The 20525-nt window shown below is 36.1% G+C and overlaps 1 protein-coding gene across 4 annotated transcripts in view; it reads right to left on the bottom strand.

Moving 5' to 3' along the window:
• Positions 1 to 20525, bottom strand: part of dab1b (DAB adaptor protein 1b) — a 38283-nt gene that overhangs the window by 13436 nt on the left and 4322 nt on the right. For 2 of the 4 annotated variants that reach the window (XR_001632239.1, XM_016464627.1), the window contains exons 2-11: positions 13522 to 13816; positions 8985 to 9124; positions 7340 to 7438; positions 6135 to 6266; positions 5930 to 6049; positions 5069 to 5107; positions 3109 to 3174; positions 2823 to 2882; positions 1689 to 1745; positions 1033 to 1132 (exon numbers count right to left, since the gene is read on the bottom strand). Coding sequence is in view for 3 of the 4 variants with exons in the window: in XM_016464627.1 (XP_016320113.1) it covers positions 1033 to 1132; positions 1689 to 1745; positions 2823 to 2882; positions 3109 to 3174; positions 5069 to 5107; positions 5930 to 6049; positions 6135 to 6266; positions 7340 to 7438; positions 8985 to 9124; positions 13522 to 13576 (868 nt within the window). In the remaining variant the exon portion in view is untranslated. The remainder of the gene's footprint in view (positions 1 to 1032; positions 1133 to 1688; positions 1746 to 2822; positions 2883 to 3108; positions 3175 to 5068; positions 5108 to 5929; positions 6050 to 6134; positions 6267 to 7339; positions 7439 to 8984; positions 9125 to 13521; positions 13817 to 20525) is intronic. The other 2 variants (XM_016464628.1, XM_016464629.1) reach the window with 2 other exon arrangements.

Genomic DNA, 20525 nt, shown 5'->3' with positions numbered 1-20525 from the left:
ACAGTCCTTCACGTCCGCTGCGATCTCAAAACTCTGGCCATTTGATAATACCTAGAATATTAAAATCAACTGTGGGCAGCAGATCCTTTTCCTATTTAGCGCCCAAACACTGGAACAATCTACCTAGTATTGTTCGGGAGGCATACACACTCTGTTAGTTTAAATCTAGATTAAAGACCCATCTCTTTAACCTGACATACACATAACACACAATCACTTTTCTATAATTCAAATCTGTTAAAGGATTGTTAGGCTGCATTAATTAGGTCAACAGGAACGGGGAACACTTCCCCTAACACCCAATGTACTTGTTACATCTTAAGAAGAATGGCATCTACACTAATATTAGTCTGTCTCATTCTTATTCCGAGGTCACCATAGCCACCCAGATCCAGTCTGTATCCAGATCAGATGGTCACTGCAGTCACCTGGATCCAGTCCGTGTCCAGTCCAGATGGTGGATCAGCATCTAGAGATGACCTCTACAGCCCCGAATGTCAGCGGAGACCATGTCAACTAGACGAACCCTAGAGACAGATCCCCTGTGAAGACCTCGTCGGCCATCGGCACAAGACCACGAGAACCAGACGAGTCCTCTGCTCAATCTGACTTGCGTTGCAGCCTGGAATTAAACCACACAATGCTGGTTTTGTCTGGCCAGAGGAGAACTGGCCCCCCAACTGAGCCTGGTTTCTCCCAAGGTTTTTTCTCCATTTCTGTCACCGATGGAGTTTTGGTTCCTTGCCACTGTTGCCTTTGGCTTGCTTAATTGGGGACACAATTGCTGGCAATATTGTTGACTTGATTGCACAGACACTATTGGAAGAGAACTGAACTGAGCTGAACGATGACATCACTGAATCAACAATGAACTGACTTTAACTGATAAACTGACTGTTTTCTATTGTCCTTTTGCATTATCAGCACAAATTTTTCCTGTTTAACACTGTAAAGCTGATTTGACACAATATGTATTGTATGAAGTGCTATATAAATAAAGGTGACTTGACTTGATTTGACTTGACTTGTTACCTGAGGGCATAGCCGGTGGGCTAAAATGGGTGAAGAGTTCTGGGCGGTGCTGACGTCGCCTTCTTCCAGGATCCAGTGCGGTAGCAGGCGACGATGGCATCTGTGATGACATTGATGTAATTTTGGATGTATGAGTCTACGAATAATTTACATTATGGTATCATAATAAAATTTATAGATGCACCGTTTGACCAGACATAAATTGGCACCGGACGGTTTTTGCTTTAAACACACGCAATTGGTTTTTCATTTTATTTTATTTGATATTAATAATATCAATAATAAATAATAAAACTTTCTTTCTTTTTTATGTGCAGGTCTGTCTTATGTAATTTCACAACGCTAAAGTCAGACTATTCTGTTTTTGCTTTAATTCTTGAAATAATACCATCTAATTTAAATCAAAATAACAATTAAAATGGGTGTAGCATCTTTGTTTGGATTGTGATTAAAATGCAGCGGTTGCTTCTAATTTCAAATGGCTGTAGATATTTTTAGTTTAAGGCCAGTTCGGCCTGTAAGAGCAAACAAACAACTAATAATTTTTTTTTTTAAATAAATAAATAAAATAAAAATCAGCAGCCAATATTGGAATCGGTTTGCATTAAAATTGAGACTAACCACATGGGTGATTGTTCATCTTGAGGTTTACTTACAGAAAGGATGTCTGGGGGGGTTGCCATGTCACCGAAAATATCAAACTGGTTTATATTCTGCAAGACAGCCAGGGAGGAAGATAAAGAAGATACAGTATACTGTAATGCTGTACTGGAAAGCATTCCTCAACACAGAGTATCTGAAAAAGATCACTAATTACTTTTTTCAGTGGAATAGTTATTGATCTATCTATAATGACATATCAATGACACTAACAAGTGAAGGGAATCAGGCAACAAACATTAATAAAACAAAACAAAAGGTGCAAGCAACGAGGTGGATGATAACTAAAATATATGACCTTTTAACCAGAAACCAATGTGTATGCAAAACAAAAAACAAAGCCAACACAACAGTCATGTTCTATAGAAAAGCTAGCAAATCACACCAGAAGACGCAGGTGTGCATAGAATCAAGCAAAATCAATGTTTGGCACGTGTGAGCAAACATTGCAGCAGAGAGACTGATATTTATGTGAGTAAAACTCCAAGCACTCGATAGGCTCCGACTGAATTAACAGACAAGCAATAACACTCTGTGAAATGGATTAATAACAATAATTTAACATGGATTCATTCTGGTCAAAGCAATGCTTTGTTTTGACTTCTATAGATCTGTCTGGGGTTTTGCAATGCATGCCGATCTTCAATGTTTTATTTTCTTTAGTAAGGTTTTTATAAATAATAGGCTCTGGAAATTTTAGGTAGACATCACTCTTTCTCAAAATTTAATAACATATCATAACAGTGTCTTTTAAAGCCAATCCTTATTTCTTTTGGTTAAAAAAAAACTATTAGAAATCCTCGTTTTTTGATGCATTGCAAGTGTCACATTAACATTTTCTAAACCCATGCAGTACATCCATACTAGAGGTGAAGCCTCAAAACAAACCTCTGTGTGATGTTCCCCTCATCTGTTTCCCTTATATAATATCACTGCCTTAAATAATACTGAATGATTTGTAACATGAACAACAACAAAGAAATATTTTCAGTACACTGATCGATTTGCTATAGGATTAAAAAAACGTTACATTTTCTAAATCAAGAAGGGGGAAGAACATTGAGAGGTTTGTTTGAAGGAGAAAAGAGACGGGAAGGTTGAGCGAATGTTTGAGACATGAGAGAACCTACACTCATAAGATGGTGTTTTGGAACGTCATAGATCCCGTCTTTCTGATGACTTGTGGGGACCTAAAAATTATAGCAAGTTAACAACATGAGACTCCTACTATGCTTCAGTAATGTTTCATTATATGTGCACTGCATATTGTAGGTATTTAAATCGAGTACTGTATTTTTAAGCTCACAGATTACTGCACATTTTAAATGTTTAATCTGGGGAGATAATATTATAGGAAAACTATTTTTAGATTCCGCTTTCTGTGTGGGCGAAGAGGGGCGTGGCTCGAGGAAGTACCTGGTAAATGCTCTCCTCTGATTGGTGGCCACGGAGCGGCTCGTGTCCGGCTTCAAACACAATGTACTACAAGGAGTTAGGAAAGAAAATGAGAAAGGCTGAATATTGCTGAATATTGTGTATCTTTATCCAGAACAGTGAGAACTCTAGATTGACCCTTTTTGTTTCCACAGGATAGAAAATCAGCAATGGTATCGCATTCATTTCTCGGTTGTTAGTTGATTAAGTGGCAAGCAAATTTTTACTCTTAGGTCTGGTGCTTCTCACAAAAAAAAGACCTCAGTTATCTCACAAAAGTATCCAATTTCAGAAGAGATGCCAAAGTCTGCAAATCAAAAGTCTCAATATAAATCAATATTTCCTAAAATCAAATGATCAGAGATATGATTTTCAACATTTTTTTTTTTTTATCTCTACACTCTTAATGTATTACTAGTATCCCATTTATGTACAGTTTTATTTCTACAGATTTTGGGAGAAATCTATGTGCAAATATACTGCCGTTCAAAGGTTTGGGGTCAGTAAGATTATTTTTTTTGCTGTATTTATTTGATAAAAAATACAGTAAAATCAGTAACATTGAGAAATATCATTACAATTTAAAATAACGTTTTCTACTTTAATACTTCTAAATAATAAAAAAACATGATTTATTCAAAATTTAAATATTTTTTGACAATATACACTACCGTTTAAAAGTTTGGGGTCTACTTTTTTTTTGAAAGAAATTAATACTTTTATTCAGCAAGAATATGTTAAATTGATTTTTAAAAAAGTAATAGTAAGACTTATATTCTGATTTCTATTTTTAGTCAATACTGTTCTTTTTATCCTTTTATTTATCAAAGAATCCTTAAAAAAACTATCACAGGTTCCAAAAACTTAAGCAGCACAACTGTTTTAACATTGATAATAAATCAGCATATCAGAATGATTTCTGAAGGATCATGTGACACTGAAGACTGCAGTAATGATGCTGAAAATACAGCATTTAAATTTTTTAAAAATATTTCACAATACTACTGTTTTTACTGTATTTTTATCAAATAAATGCAGCCTTGATAAGCACTAAACCCTTTTTAACAAACATTAAAAATCTTACTGATCCCAAACTTTTGAACAGTAGTGTATATATGAGTAGTTGATACACAACTGCGGACTTCATTAATGCTGCCCACACACAATTTAAGCCCTGATCACTAACAGTTAATGGAGACAAAAGCCTCAAACTGAAGGCAAATCATGGCCCGTCCACACGAGTAACTAAGTGTGTATTTTTACAGATGCGATCTGTGAGAAGCGCCAATGCATCGCTTATGCACGAGAGACGTTAGCAGGTTAAATATCTAGACCTGTCTGAGATCCAAGTCCTGCTGTGTGAAACGTGTTTTGGCTGGAATTGACCTTGCAATGACAGACTGTTGTCTAAGTGTGAAATGAACAGCAATCCCACTTTGAAAGTCATATGGTGCATGGTTAGCGTTCATCTCCTGAGCTATGAATGAGCAAAAACTGAGCAACAAAATGTCATCTCAACAGGTAAAAACACTGGACTTTTTTTTTTCCATGACAAACTGGTGCTTCAAAGCTTAACTAAACCAAGGTTTTTTGAGAGCCTCTATCTTAGGGATTCTGGTTGGAGATAAATCTATTTGTGTGAAACTGATGGTTAAAGTTGTCTGTATTCAGTGTGAGCGAGAGAGCACTGAGTTCAGCATATCAGAGTACATCTGGTACAGTAGGGCTGTTTATGACTCTCCACAGAACATATAGACAGAACCACAAAACATGACTCCAGATCAACACACTGGCAATGACTGAATGCTTAACAGAATTCTGTGAGCATCGACTGCAAAAAATATCCTCAACACTTAAATGGAGGAGTTAAATCAAATATAGAATGTCAGTTCTTCATAAAATCAGGTTAAGCTTGTGGTAAATGAGATTGACAAACTCTCACCTGATACACCGGATCATCAGTTTCATCTTCCAGAATCGTCTGTGTCAGCCATTAAGAAAAATGTTAAAGACAAAATGAGAGAAAACCAAAAGAAACATGAATCCGAGAACCATCAGAAATGAACCACTCATACGTTTGAAAACAGAAAAGGTGGCGATGACGTATTGTGAAGTATCCCATTGACGTATTTGCAGTGCGTCAACAAACCTATGAAACTAAAAGCTACTGAGCAACAGATGGCAGAGCACTGAATAATACTACTACATAAGGAAAATTCCATAGGCTAACATATTCAAAAATTTGATTTGATATCCATAATGTAAATACATTTTAGACCACCAATTATAAATGTGTTAGATACACAATTTTACCATGAATACAGACAGCCATGTTACCATGATACCAATACACACTCATTGCGACCTGTTTAACAGATATTTATAGTAAACTATTTATAATTTACGGTAAGTTAGAACAGCCAGAACTGCAACCGGTGACAAACAGTAACAATACAGAGAAATAATCAACTAACTACGACCAATGAACTAGCCCTCAAATGTGAACAAATATTTCATCATACCTTTGGCATATTCCATAGAGATGCATTCTTTGGCACGGGACGTCCAGTGTAAGTTCAGTGTGACTTTGTAAAACAGACTGTCCTTAACTAAAACTATGTCATAGCCAGCGTACTTGGCAATTGTGATTTTTTTTAACTCTTTCCCCGGAAGTGAGATTTATATGCTTTGTCTGGCAACCCTGTCTGGCATGATAGATATGGACAGTAGAAATGCACGCAGAATTTTACCCTAAAGAGTCATTGGCCAGTTATTTTCTGGAGAAACTCTTGCTGGATCTCACCTGATAGACGGCTTGTTCACAGTGCTTGTCCTTCTGAGCCTTTTCCTGTGACTCCTCCCTCTGTTTGATGTCATAGACGAGGGTGAAAAGGTCACGCAGGTCCAGTATAACTGGCTCCGCCTACGAGAGGATAACTGAGGTTATAGCTTTTAACTGGCATGAGAACAGTTTGAATTTAGGAATATTAAGAGCTATGAACACTAACCGAATAGCTGGTCTTGATTGCCACAAATTTGTGGTTGCCTTTTTTCCCACACACGTAGCCGAACGCGCGATGGTCCCTTGTGTCTTTGGCAATGTAGGAGATTTCATGTACAGAGTGGTGATGTTGTAAGACCTGAGGATCACATCATTATGTATGTCAAAATCAGTGACCAAAATTTTTTTTACAAATAAATACATTTTCATATTATACAATTTTTCAAGCAAAATGTGCAAATAGCCATCGTTGTTGGCAAAGTCTGTTTTCACAAACGCCACCAACTATTGTTAAGACTATTTGTCTTCTATGTACACTTTGTGTAACTCGCATAAACAGTGCATTCGGAAAGTATTCTGAACCCTTTTTTTCACATTTTGTTATGTTGCAACCTAAAATGTGTAGTGCATCATGAAGAGGAGTATCAGATGACAATGACCACAGGCTGTTGAATGGCAAAACTGCAACAATTAGCATTATCGCTTACCAAATGAGAATAAATACAACGAAAGGTGATGCAACACAGTGTTAAACGCCTTCCTTCCCAGCTGTTTTTGAGTGTGTTGCAAGCATAGCACTTTTTTTTTTAAATTGCATTAACAAAATAAAATTCAGTAGGTCAGTGTAAACAGTGGAAATCTTTTCTTTGTAATTTTGTCAGTTAACTAAAGGTTGAAGAGATTTAACAGATTCTTGCTTTTATTGCATTTTCCAAAATGTCCCAACATTCCTATATAGATTTGCTAGATTACATTTTTACATTTTTTTTAGTAGTTAAATTAAAGGTTTTCAAGTTTTCAATAAAAACGCTATTTTTACTTGATGCATGTTCTTATGACGTTGAGAGAAAACATTAGAATATAAAAAAACTTATATAAACGTTACACTCTGAGTGAAAATAAGGTTAGTAGAATGTTGTAAGAAAAATTTTAGTAACCTTTAAATAACAATTACAATAAGAAAACTGGACATTTTAACGTTCTAAGAATATTAAAAATCAGTGTTCAAGTAATATTTTATTATATTATATATATATTATATTCAAATAATATTATATTTTAGGTGAAAACAAATGTTTTTTAACATTTTTGCATTTTAGTAACATTTAAACATTTTAGAATCAGAGTAGTGTTTAACTGACACAACAACGAGGATCACATATATAGGATTTACACTAATAAAACTAGGAAACACTCCCAGAATACTCTTACCCCTGATCTCTCATCATAAATCTTGATTCCACCAAAAGACACAGTCAAGAAAATTCTCTGCTTGTGGTTCCCCTTTGAGCGGGCCGAAGCAGCAATGCCCTGCAGGGGAAAAAAAGAGGATGAGAGGAATTAAAAGCAAGCATGAATGGAAGCGTCTGCAGTACAGGTACAGTCTCGCTTTATTAGCAATATGCTGGCATAGTTTGCATAGAGGACGTTTGCTCAACTGTTCTGATATGCATCATTTGTAAGGTCACTTTTGTTACTCATTCAGCACTTCTAAACATGAAAGATGTGTCTAGTTTGCTAATTTTCTCAGACTTCTGAAGGCAAAAAAGAAAGGGATCATGCTGAGTCAAGTCTTTCTCATTTGATTAGCCTTTTGTTCTATAATGAAATTCTAAACATGTTCCATGGTCACTCGAAGCAGGTTTGAAAACTTGACATCTTTCTCAAAGCAATGCTGAATAATATATACATACAATGCATTCAAAAAGTGTTCAGCCCCCTTCATTTCTTTATTTATTTTTTGTTATGTGAAATAAATAAAGGAGTACTTTCTGAATGCAGAAATATATCAGCGGTCTTGCTTTTTCTTAATTAGTTGTCAAATCCTATTTCAACACTGACACGAGAGCACAGGGACGAGTGAAGCTTTTATGGACTCTCCTGACAGCTGAAAAACTAGTAGCAACACATTCAATATTTGTGAGCCTGCAGCACAAAAGCAGTCTTAAGTCGCTGGGGTATATTTGTAGCAATAGCCAACAATACACTGTATGGGTCAAAAGTTTGATTTTTTTTTTTATGCTAAAAATCATTAGGATATTAAGTAAAGATCATGTTCCATGAAGATATTTTGTAAATTTCCTACTGTAAATATATCAAAACTTAATTTTTGATTAGTAATATGCATTGCTAAGACCTTCATTTGGACAACTTTAAAGATGATTTTCTCAATATTTAGATTTTTTTGCATCCTCAGATTCCAGATTTTCAAATAGTTGTATCTCAGCCAAATATTGTCTGATCCTAACAAACCATACATCAATGGCAAGCTTATTTATTCATCTTTCAGATGATGTATACATCTCAGTTTCAAAAAAATGTAGACTTATGACTGGTTTTGTGCTCCAGGGTCACATATTAGAAATCCATGGCTTTGTAGTAAGTTTACTGGAAACCATCCCTCTTCAGGCTAAACAAGATCAAACCACACTAAAGAATCAAAAATAAAAATCAATCTAGAAATCTGAATCTACATTTACATTAACCATGAACCATGCATATTTCGTCCCATATGTTATCACAATAACTGAGATAATTCAAGCTCCTGTTTCGATTCCACATCAAAACTTATTTTCTATAACTAATGGACTTTTACTTAACTGCTTCATTATGCACTTCAAATGCAACAGAGGGAAAAAAAGAGATCCATGAGGTGTCTTTCCTTAGTTTGCATTTATATTTTTTCATTCACCATATGTTTTTTTTTCTATCCAAAGCGACTTACAAATGCAGAACATCACTAGCTTTGTATTTAATTTGTACCAAACAAAGCACCGTCCCGCTGTCTTTCATCTCCTAGCACACAGCTTGTCTAAAGCAACCGCACCTCCTGCTCTTTGAGGACTCTTGTCTTTACCTTCAGCTTCATCATGGAGTCCTGACACAGCTTGTCTCCGCGTGTGGCCGTCACTTCATCAATCCCAATCAGCTTGGCCTTGTAACTGACGCCGTCGCCCCTGAAGCGCTGAATCAGGGCCTGCTCGCTGCGATCCCGACCTGAGCAAACACCACAGAGAGATGCAGCGAGACTGCAATGAAAAATCATGTAGTCATAAACCCTTAGAGCATGTTATGCTGGAATATTTGCAGATATGCACAAGGTCAGTGTATGGTAAGAGTTCCAAAATACAGCACAGCAATTCCATAGTTCATGAATATAAATTAAATATAAAATTATCAAAGCAATTAGATTATTTGGATTACTTTTAAGTATGTGTGTGTTTTCCATATCTTTGTCCTCTAAACTGCCATTAGTGGTACTTGCTATGGTTTATGGTACCCTTAGGTGTATAACTCATTAATGGAGCCTCGTATCGTATCATAAGCCTGTTTCGGCCACAAAATAAAAAAGGTAATTGTGACTTTGTATCCCATATTTCTGACTTTGCTTCTCACATTTCAGAATTTTGTTTCTTAAAAATGTGAGAAAAAAGTGTCTCAGTTGTCTGAGAAGTCTGATATAACCTCACTTTCTTTCTCGCAGTTTATGACTCACAATTCTTACTTACTTTTTTGTCCGCAGAATTCTGTTTACATTTTGCAATTCTGTTTTTTTTTGCTTCCACCACAAAATAAAACTAAAACTAAAAAGTAACAAGTTGTTACAGTGTAATTATACATTTAACAAGTTAAAAAGCTGTTAACAAGTTACAGTGTAATTATACATTTAAGTACTGACTAATATTAATGTGAACTACATGTACTTACTATATGGTTAGGGTTATGATGAGGGTTGGATTAGGGTTCGTTGCATAGTTTTCTATTACTACAGTAAGTGCATGCAATGAATGCACAAATGAAATGTTACCAACTTCAGCTTTCACTGAAATAATTACTGCAATATCTTCAGGTCCAATTAAGAATTATGATTTGGAGCAGAAACATAGAAGCACTGGACAAAACGGCACCTTATCTCTTCTAAGAAACGTCCACAACTGAGACGCAGACTATAGCGTGCAATGATTTTGGTCGATCTGCAAAATCATTTTCACAAAAAGCTAAAAATGTATATTTAGTAAACTCCCAGCCACCCATATCCATAAAAAACTACAATAAAATAAAAAAATTCAGAAATTAGTACACTGTGCAGATCCTCATCCAAGTATTGATGAGGCTATGCAAATGTCAAGCTTGGTATTTTCAGAAAAATGTACAGATTTTCTTGCATTAATATTTATATAATACACCATTTTCAGATTCATACATAGCCAAGGGTTGAACATTCTTCTACTGTTCTGTTTTAAGATGTAAAGGTAAAGAATAAACAGGAAGGAAGGAAGGTGCAGAAAGCCAGGACAAGACAAGAATTTATTTTTCTATTTAAGTCTATATTTATATTTTATTCTCTAAATTTGTGCAGCACTGAAACTAAAACCCATCAATTAAACGTGAGCTAGAACAGACAGGTGAATGTCATGAAGAAATGCCCAGGTCATATCTCAGAAAATGAAGCCTATTTTAGACGCATTAAGATCATTATCTTGTTTTTTAAGAAGACTTTTTTACTGACATTATTTTCAAGAAAAATAGCATGAGATTCATTATAAAGCTTTAACTGTGTTCTGGTTTGAAGAATGAAACTGCTTTGCTGAAAGCCATTCTTCTCTCAATATTTTGGTCTATTCTCACATGACAACGTAAACCTTTTGGATCGGTTGAAATGAAAGTAGCTCAGTGAATGTCCTCGAGGAGCATATGTTCAGCAGCTCTGTGAGAGCAGGACAGATGGCAGCATATGAGGAGGAAGACGAGAGTCTCCAGACGCACCAATCTGTCAAGATTTTGGAGTCCTGACACAGAAACTCACTGACCTCTCAACCCCCGGGAGACAAATGACCAGATATGCCTCAATGCTGAATGTTCTGCATTAAATATGTTTATTATGAATCACACAACAGGGTTCCCAAGAGAAGTTAAGATAGTTAGGATGTATACATATAAAAGGATGTTTTTAGGAAACTTTATTAAAATCAATGTTTAGTTCTTTTTTAGTTAACTACATTAGTCAACATGAACTAACAATGAAAAAAAAAACTTAAGCATTTCTTAATCATACACTCTGCGGTTGGGTTGTTTTGACTCAGCGGTTGGGTTGTTTTGACTCAGCGGTTGGGTTGTTTTGACTCAGCGGTTGGGTTGTTTTGACTCAGCGGTTGGGTTGTTTTGACTCAGCGGTTGGGTTGTTTTGACTCAGCGGTTGGGTTGTTTTGACTCAGCGGTTGGGTTGTTTGACTCAGCGTTTGGGTTGTTTTGACTCAGCGGTTGGGTTGTTTTGACCCAGCGGTTGGGTTGTTTTGACCCTGCGGTTGGGATGTTTTGACTCAGCGGTTGGGTTGTTTTGACACAGCGTTGTTTTGACCCAGCAGTTGGGTTGTTTTGACACAGCGTTGTTTTGACTCAGCGGTTGGGTTGTTTTGACACAGCGTTGTTTTGACCCAGCGGTTGGGTTGTTTTGACCCAGCGGTTGGGTTGTTTAACCCAGCATTTTTCAGAGTGTAGTTAATGTTAATTTCAACATTTGCTAATGCATTATTAAAATCAAAAGTTGTATCTGTTAAAACTATTTAGTAGACCTGAGCTGACATTAACAATGAACAGTTGTATTTTAATTAATAATTAGTAATTAACGTTAACAAAGATGAATAAATACAGAAATAAATGTCTTGCTCATTTTTAGTTAATGTTGTTAACTAATGCATTAACTAATGTTAACCAATAGGACCTCATTGTAAAATGTCACTGATAAATAGGAGTTATAGTCATTTCTAATGTCAGATGTGTTTTCAATATTAGTATAGCTTTGTGTGTCTGAGATTCATTTGACAAATTAGGCATTATACCACTAATGACAAACAAATTTACATTTGTTCAATCAATCAATAAATCAATCAATCAATCAATGGAAGATTGTTGTCACTAAGTGGTACCTCGATATTTTGATTTAATCAAAGGAGCCTGAAAGGTTTGAGAGCCTCTGCTCAGGATGAAGAGGTCACCAACTGACCATGGTCTACATCTGGACTGGTTGCATAAATAAATATTAATAAGTCCCATAAAAAAATATTCATTCATGATAACTGATTCAAAATCTGGGTGGAATCCACCTGGGTCCAAATTTAGACCAAAATGTACTAACTGGTGCTTTATTAAGTATGTAAAGCTTTATTTAGATTTATAATAACTTATTTATATCGATTTTTAAATTCATATATATTTATATATGAAGTGATTTACAGAAAACATGTAAATGTCAGTAAAAATAAAAGATGGAACCAAATAGAATAATTGTATGGATTTTCTTTGCATGGAAAAGAGCAGTGTGAACACTTGTTTTGTGGTTGTGATTTATAGGGAACTTTGGATAAAATCTGGCTAAATTAATAAAAATATTTGTGTATTATTGGATACCTTTTTTAAACATACATGTGAAAATCATCTGCTTTTTTTAATAAGGTGCTTCACATTTTATGGTAATACCAAATAAAAAAAAAAAATGATTTTTTTCCAAGAAGAAATGTTTTACTAATTTTTGAGGTGGATTGCAGTCAAAAGGCCTTTCTGTTCTGGTATCTGGTATCTTCATCAAGTGTGAATATGATGAAAGTGTCTCAGTGTGCTCAACTCAGAGTGATATTTCTGTTGCCTGAGGCCGTGGCTCATTTAATACGAGTTTGACATTCGGCCAGAACTGCCATAGGTTACTATATGTGTGTCGCTTGCATGACAGCTGTGTGTTTGAATCAGCTTTCACATGGATTTCTGTAGGTAAGCAGCAGTTGCCATGGAGATGGAAAAAAATCAAGGTTGAGGCAATTTCATTTATCATTTATGGGCAGTGAAGGCCGAACACAGGTATACTGAATCTCTCATCAGAGACAACATCCCTTGTTCGATGGTTTTTGAGTCTCACAGCCCCTGCTCACGTCATACTGTACAGAAAAGGGCAGTGTGAATATTTTCACATTAGGTTTTGACCAAAACGGATGACCACATAAGGGTGAGTAAATATTGCCAGAGTCTAAAATGGTAATTAAAAAAAGACAAATCTTGATAATTCCTGATATGATAAATCATCAAGGATGAGAAATCCTACGATACTTACTGAAATACAACGAGCCTTAGTAGACTTAATAAACAATTGCCTTGATTGTGAAATCAAAGACATAAGACTGTGGAGGCACACTGTTCGCATAATGACATTAAAGAAAGTTAATGGAGTAAACTCTGATTTTTGCAATTAAACAAACTCTTAATATGTGCAATATTGCTATAAAAGCACATAGTCATATCTACTCATTCTTTATTAATGTAGTGACCTTCAGGCTGCTCAGATGTTTAATGCCATCAGCACCTTCAGCTAAAAATAAAGCAATAAACCAAACTTCTGAACTGACCTCGTCTTCTGGACTCCTTCTTGACACTGACTTGAAGTTCTGCCTCTGTTGACATCCTCCCGTGTCTCTGTTCCTCTCAGTGGCATGTGGATGCTTATCCTGCAGGGTCCTCTAGTCTTCTGAGGCGAAGTCAAAGATTTACATCCAGTATTCAAACCGAAGGAACTGCTCCAGTTAGTGAGATCGTCTTGTATTTGTTCTGTATATTCCTGTATTGAAGTTTAACAGTGTTCCTCTGATAGTTTCGCAGCTGATCCAGTAGCATTATTTCTTTTATCAGTGCTCGGCTGAGACTCTGTGGAGAGAGACAGAAATTGTCTGGTGTTATGTACAGTATATATATTTAATATGCCATGCTTAAATTTAACTTGTATTTATTAAATAGCATTCCTTTAAAGTTCTAAAAAATACAGACCACTAAAATGAAGAACATTATTTTCTACTCTTCAATGACTTCAGCGCTTCTGCTGAAGAAGTCATGCATCATTAATAAGCAACCTTTCATTTGAAAGAGCTGATGAAGGTTATACGTAAGACACTGCCTGTGATCAGACTCCTGAAGATGCAGCGGATCAGAACATGCACAACAGAAAAGGCCTGCATTGTCACTCTGGAACAATGTGGTTTTATTATGACCATGCCTGTGTCTGACAAAAGACTGATTTAATGTGATGAATAAAGCACTGTTTAACTAGGTCACCACACCGCTCAATCTGCTGCTCAAGCGCTGCATTGCTATTGCCCTCTAAACCGAAACTTGAAACACTTCAAATATGCTTAATAACATAAATGATCATTTGTTGCATGTATATAGCACTTTTCTAGACACACAAAGCTCTTTACATTGTGAGGGGGATCTCCTGAACAGATGCTTGCTTACATTTTTCATTAGGATTGTAATCTGCTTTCTGACTGTCACGTGGGTTCAGGTTTTGTTATTGCTTCATTTTGATTCATGCCTTTTATTTTGTCATGTGCTTTTATCTTTTTGTTCTTCATTGGTTTATTGTCTTGTCCTGTCTTGATTGTCTGCTGTTGGAGCATTAGTTTCCCTTATATTTATGACCATCATGTGTCCTTTATCACTGCCCATCTTTTTTAATGTTACCAGCTTGATCAAATTGATCCATTTCATGTCATATCATTTTGCGTCTAGTTTAAATCGAGTCTTTTTTTTTTATTCTGCATTTTCTTTTTTATTTGTTAAATAAACTGGATTTGATTTCATCAACCTGAGAATAAGTGTTACCCTGACAACCTTAAAAAACAAGCTGTCGTAGTAACTCACTAATGATTTTTTTCCCTTTCAGACAAAATTGTTGATGCTCTAAATGCTCGATGGTTTCGAAATAATAATAATAATAAATATGTCACATTACCAATGCAGGTAAAAGGCCGTTTTAAAAGCACTCTGCATCCAACACTACCAGCTTCTCATCATCACAGCCCTGGGTTTTTCCACATCTACCAACCACGATCTCCACTGCTTGATCAATTTCACAGTGATCTATACCATCATACGATGCCCATGACTTCACATCAGCACCCATAGTTACTAAATATCAAATGTAAATCCTCAAAACTGAAACCCAAAGCAGGCCCTCTTTATCTTAAAATGTTGTTGCTCTTCCATGTTGTTGCATTCCAACAATATTAACAAATATTAAAAACTGGCTGTGTGTTTTTCATGTTTTTTTTAAAGCTACTAATAAGAATATTACAACTGATTGCAATTCTTGAAATTGAATTGTCCAGATCTAATTTGGTGGGTGAGTTAACTTTAACAACATTACATCCATTAACCTTACATATTAACATTACATATCTGTATGACAAGTTGATCCCTCATAATTAGTTTTGACTAGTCAATTTCAACTAGAAAGAATTGCAAAGACACTTGGTTTTCCCTTTTTGACAGGTCATAATTACATTTTATTAGTAATAACTGGATTATATAGTCAAAATTGAGTTGCAGATATCAACACATGTATTCTTACTATTGCAGTTATCATTTACAAATATTATCTAAATAATGGATTTACAACTCATATCCAAATATGCTTGACTAATAAAAATGGTATTTTATTAAAATACGTATTATTTACATCACATATATCTGCAGTTGAATTGATTCTAGTCAGAAATTCATATTAATCATATGCAAAACCAAACTGATATATACCTCTTTCCCATCCGGAAGTAGGCTATTATTGTTAATATTACTATTCACAAAATAATAAACATATTCAGCAAATATATCCAGTGTAACTGGCTGCAGGGAAGGATACATTTACAGTACTGAAATTAAACACGTGAAGAGCCAAAACTTTACTTAAAATTCATGCAAAAAACACACATAAAGTATTCGCTACTAGATCAAACACTGCAGGCAGGTTCATTCATTCCTACTGACAAAATCACAGGCAAAAGTCAAGGTGTTATCAGTAATGTGCAATTTGTTATGTTATTGTTATTCCGTTTGTGTTTATTGCATTATTTTAGTGTTGTGTGTCATCCTGATGGTATTTTGTCTTCGTGTGTATGACACTATTCAATGTCATGCTTTCTGGACAGGCCACTTACTATAAACTCTGATTCATCCTATGTATCCTTTTGTACCTTCTGAATTATCAGGGTGGTTTTGAGTAGTTAAAACTGAATTACGGCTAGTACTGGAGCATTAAACTAACTCAGCTTGCCATATGGTTCAGTGTGTACAGTTTGATAAATTATATGAAATATCACCGATTTATTCATGAAAATTCTTGTAGTCTCATGTGTTTGGCTTCATGAAGTATCCCCCTTTTAGCCAATATTATAGTCACATATTACAAAAAAAGAAAGAAGGATTTACCATAAAGCAGATAATGTTCTACTGCAAAAATGCTGCACAACTCGTCATCACGAAACCTGCATCATACACTGATCTCACCGCTGGACATAACCGGAAACGCCTTTGAAATATACTTATGAGTCTATCATGAAAAAAGGCCTTTCTTGAAAAGCTCCTGAACTCTAGTGTTGGCCTCATTTGAAATTTGCTGACATTATTGATTTAAGTCATATGTCAATTGATTATAAGGCATGTATTTCATAGCAATATTGTGTTTAACTTGATGCTATGTAATAATAAAGAGTTTAGCTTGATATGTAAGAGCTTTACTCCGTATTGAAATGCCAGTATCAGTCAGGAAGAGAGGTCATGCAGTGCGCTTCAGTAGTAATGAGATCAAGCCTCACTGTTTCTACAGCATGCTGTCGTTCCCCGCGGGATCCTGTTCACTGTGCATCATGTCTGTCTGTGCTTCTGTTTTAGTTTCTCTTTTGTGGAAAAACTGTGTGAATGAGTTACTCACAATATTCAGAGCAAGGAGGAACCTCCAGCTGTTGTTATACCACTCATAATTCCTACAGCTTCTCTGTCTTCTTAACAAGTGTACTACTTCACAACTAAACAATGTTGAGATGAGCCCAAAAAATCATGGGCTGAAACTCAGTTTGGACTCATGCAAGCCATCACAGTTTTTCATCATCCATTCATCCCTCAAATTTCCAAATCATTGTCCTATGCATGTGAATCATGGAAAATTTAAATAGAGGAGGTACTGTACCAAACACACAAGGGTCAAATATTTCAAAGAAGCAATTTGCTAAAATGAATTTCCAAAAAGGAATATTGTTAAACGTTAATGCAATTCAAATAGAAATGAACCTACAGAAGAATATCAATACAAAATTAGCTGCTATTTCGGAAACTATTGGGCTAGACTATTGGAATGAGTGCACCTCTGTTGCATATTTTCTTCATAAATTGGTCAATTTTATGTTCCACTGTAATTCCAGATTGAGAACATGTGCTTTGAAGGCAACTGCAGCTGATGCTGGAATCCCCAAATGGCAAATGCTGGACTGGGATTGGGTATAGAAATTCAGTGAGAATAGACAAAGTTCTCAGACTAATGAGTCTAAAGCAGTGTTTCCCAGCCCTGTCCCTGGATGCATCAACAGTACACGTTCCTGATGTCTCTATTATCTGACCCATCCAATGTTTTGATGAAAAGTTGCTTTTCTTGTCAAAATGACAAATGGATGATGGAAAAAAGCGATCTATTTGGAATGTTCACTGTGACGAGTCCAGTTAGGACAGCATATCTGTGTCTGCACAGCCTTCCCAAAAACCCCTTCATTAGGAACAAAGTGATCATTTATTTTTTAACAATTGCTGTGTTCATGCTATGTCGTAATTATCGTAATTTTGAGATGACAACACATGAAGCTGAATTATGCATTTCTATGGCAACACTATCAACGCCAAAGCGTTCACATGAACGCAGAACTCGTAATTACAATTTGTAAGCTCGGAGTGTTCTGAGTGCTACGAATTGGACCACATAACCGCTGTACCACCTGACCGCAACAAGATTAATTTAGGCGCTGCTTAGGCTCTACCTCCGATTCCGAGGACATGGACAGCTCCGAGTAAAACGTCGCGTGTTGTCATCTCGGAATTACGGTAATTACGACATGGCATGAACGCAGCTAAATTCACGAATCATGCTGTCGGATGACTATATGTTTGTTCAAAGCATTTTACTGCAGATTGTTTTTTAAAACACAGACAATTTAATGTACAGTTTGCAAATAAACCTTTGGTGAAAGATGCAGCAGTGCCAACTGTACTGCACTGAAAAAATGAAAACGACTGTCTAATTTATTTAAAGTACATTCTATATTGGTCTAATCGAAAATCATGATTTCCGGTTTAAAGGTTTAATAGGTTAGATTTAAACCTATTACGTTTAGTTTGGAAAAAAGCAAATAACACTCCCCATAGAATAAATTAAAATAAATTATTTTGTTTAAATTGTATTCCACTTGACACCAGTGTGCTGATATGCAGAATACAAACTGGCTACTAGTTCCCAGCATGCTTTGCAGGGGACTTAACGGAGAGAGTAAAAATATTGGAATTAAGGACCAGGATTGAAAACCACTGTTTAAAAAAAAATATATATATATATATATATATACATACATGGCCGACATTTGACTCTTGAGTCAGGGGGGACAAGAAAAAAAAAGCAAAATAAATAAATAAAAGCAAAATATAATTTTTCGGATGTAAGCATCAAAACAATGCCCTACCGTATTGAAACGCATCAAAGCAGTCAATACAACACAGTGAATAACTTAAAGAGGTTGCCACCGTTTAGTAAACTGTGGAGTTTTTAATACTTTTAAGGGCCTTAATTTTCTCTAAATTGATTTATCAACTTTTAATACTTTTTACGACCCCGCGGACACCCTGAACACAGTCAAGAATAGCTTAAAAAGGTTGCCAACATTTACTAAACTGTGGACTAGCGTTGACTCTTGCTGCTGATTTGAATGGCGATGCTTCCCGTTTTAAGTGTCAGTTGTGGTTCTGATGTTCACTGAAATTTTCTGTCTTTTCCCCGTGTCACTTGAAATGTGTCCGTTTTGAATCGTTGTTACCAAAGGCGAGACACGTGAGGAAAAGATAAACGGTCAGTTGTAGGACTATAGTCTCTCATAAGTCGCATACCATTCATTGCTGAACTTTCTACCGTCCGTTACTGGAAATGAAATTAAATTACTGGTTGATATGTCCCGATCTCAATAAAGTTTACACACACTTTTGGTCCATAAACTAGATCTCGCTTGGGCTGCGCTGTCGAGCTTTGGCCAGGACCGGACCGGTTCCAGAATGAAATCACTGAGGCTGCTTTCACATATATTTTATGTTCAGTGCCAATCACTGCTATTTTGAGAGTGAATCCCGCATAAATATGCGGATGTCATTCCCGAAACTTTGCAGGGTGTATGTGTCCGGAAAACGAAAGTTTCATACAAATTCTGAATGGATTATACCCTAGAAAGTACGCAAAGCGCGTTCCCTTTATCACTAAAAAGCATCACTCATCTTCATTCATCGCGATCTCACAAAGTGCCATTATAATCAATTAAGCTCTCTAAGATGCACAATGAATCTCTTATTTACATCGCGTCTGCACTTAGTCATGAGATGATTCACGAGCATGCAAAACTACACTTAAAAACTGCGGCGCTTTCAGCGGTGAGTGAATTCTGACAAAACGTTTCTGATTGGCCATTGTGTTCAAGAAATCAACAGATATGTCTGTGATTGGCTACATTGCTCAACGCTGCAAAAACACGGTGAGGGTATTTAGCACTTGGCTAAGCGCTCCAATTGCAGTGGGGCCAACATAGGGATTCCATGACTAACAATTTGGGGGGGCAATTGCCCTGTGTGTATACAGTGGAGATCAAAATTAGAAAACAACCTACAATTTCCTAAATTTTAAGGTCACTGTTTAGTCCTATTTGTAGTTATTAAATAGGAGTAGAAGGGCAGTTTTTTAAGCATAATTCATAAATTAATTGTATTCTGAAGCACAGTATAAAAAACTTAAATGAGATTTTTTAAAAATAAAATAATAAAATTAGAGAACACTTACAGATACCTCCAGGTTATTGGTGTGAATCTGGCACCTGGTGCTAATTTCCTTAATTAGGCCTATATGACAACCCCTATTTAACTGGCAGCATTCCTCCAATTTTCACTGAGATTGCAAGATGGTGGGCCGCTCTAAGGTGACTGAAACCCTGCAACAGCTTTACAATGACACTGATTCATTCAAGTCCCCCAAAAAGGCTGGTCGTCCATGTAAGACAAATACCTGAGGTGTGTGTATTCACTACTCACTGCTTTGTGTGTGCACTTGGATGGGTTAAATGCAGAGCACAAATTCCTACTATGGGACACCATACTTGGCTACACACGTCACGATATGTATGTCTCTTATTTTTCTATGAAAAAACACGATTGTCCCGTATTTTCCTTCTGTGAAGTTGGCAACCCTAGCGACTAGCTTAACGAGTCCCATACATTGTTCGTTCCGGTTGCAGAGCCCCCGCAGCAGGGCGACTGGGTGACTGTGAGCATAGTCGCGGGACAAAAC

This window comes from Sinocyclocheilus anshuiensis, unplaced genomic scaffold, assembly GCF_001515605.1.
Source record: "Sinocyclocheilus anshuiensis isolate Anshui unplaced genomic scaffold, SAMN03320099.WGS_v1.1 scaffold524, whole genome shotgun sequence".
In the NCBI taxonomy this organism is placed as follows: Eukaryota; Metazoa; Chordata; class Actinopteri; order Cypriniformes; family Cyprinidae; genus Sinocyclocheilus; species Sinocyclocheilus anshuiensis.
Note: the sequence above shows the minus strand (reverse complement) of the source record. Positions and strands in the feature narration are given on the sequence as shown.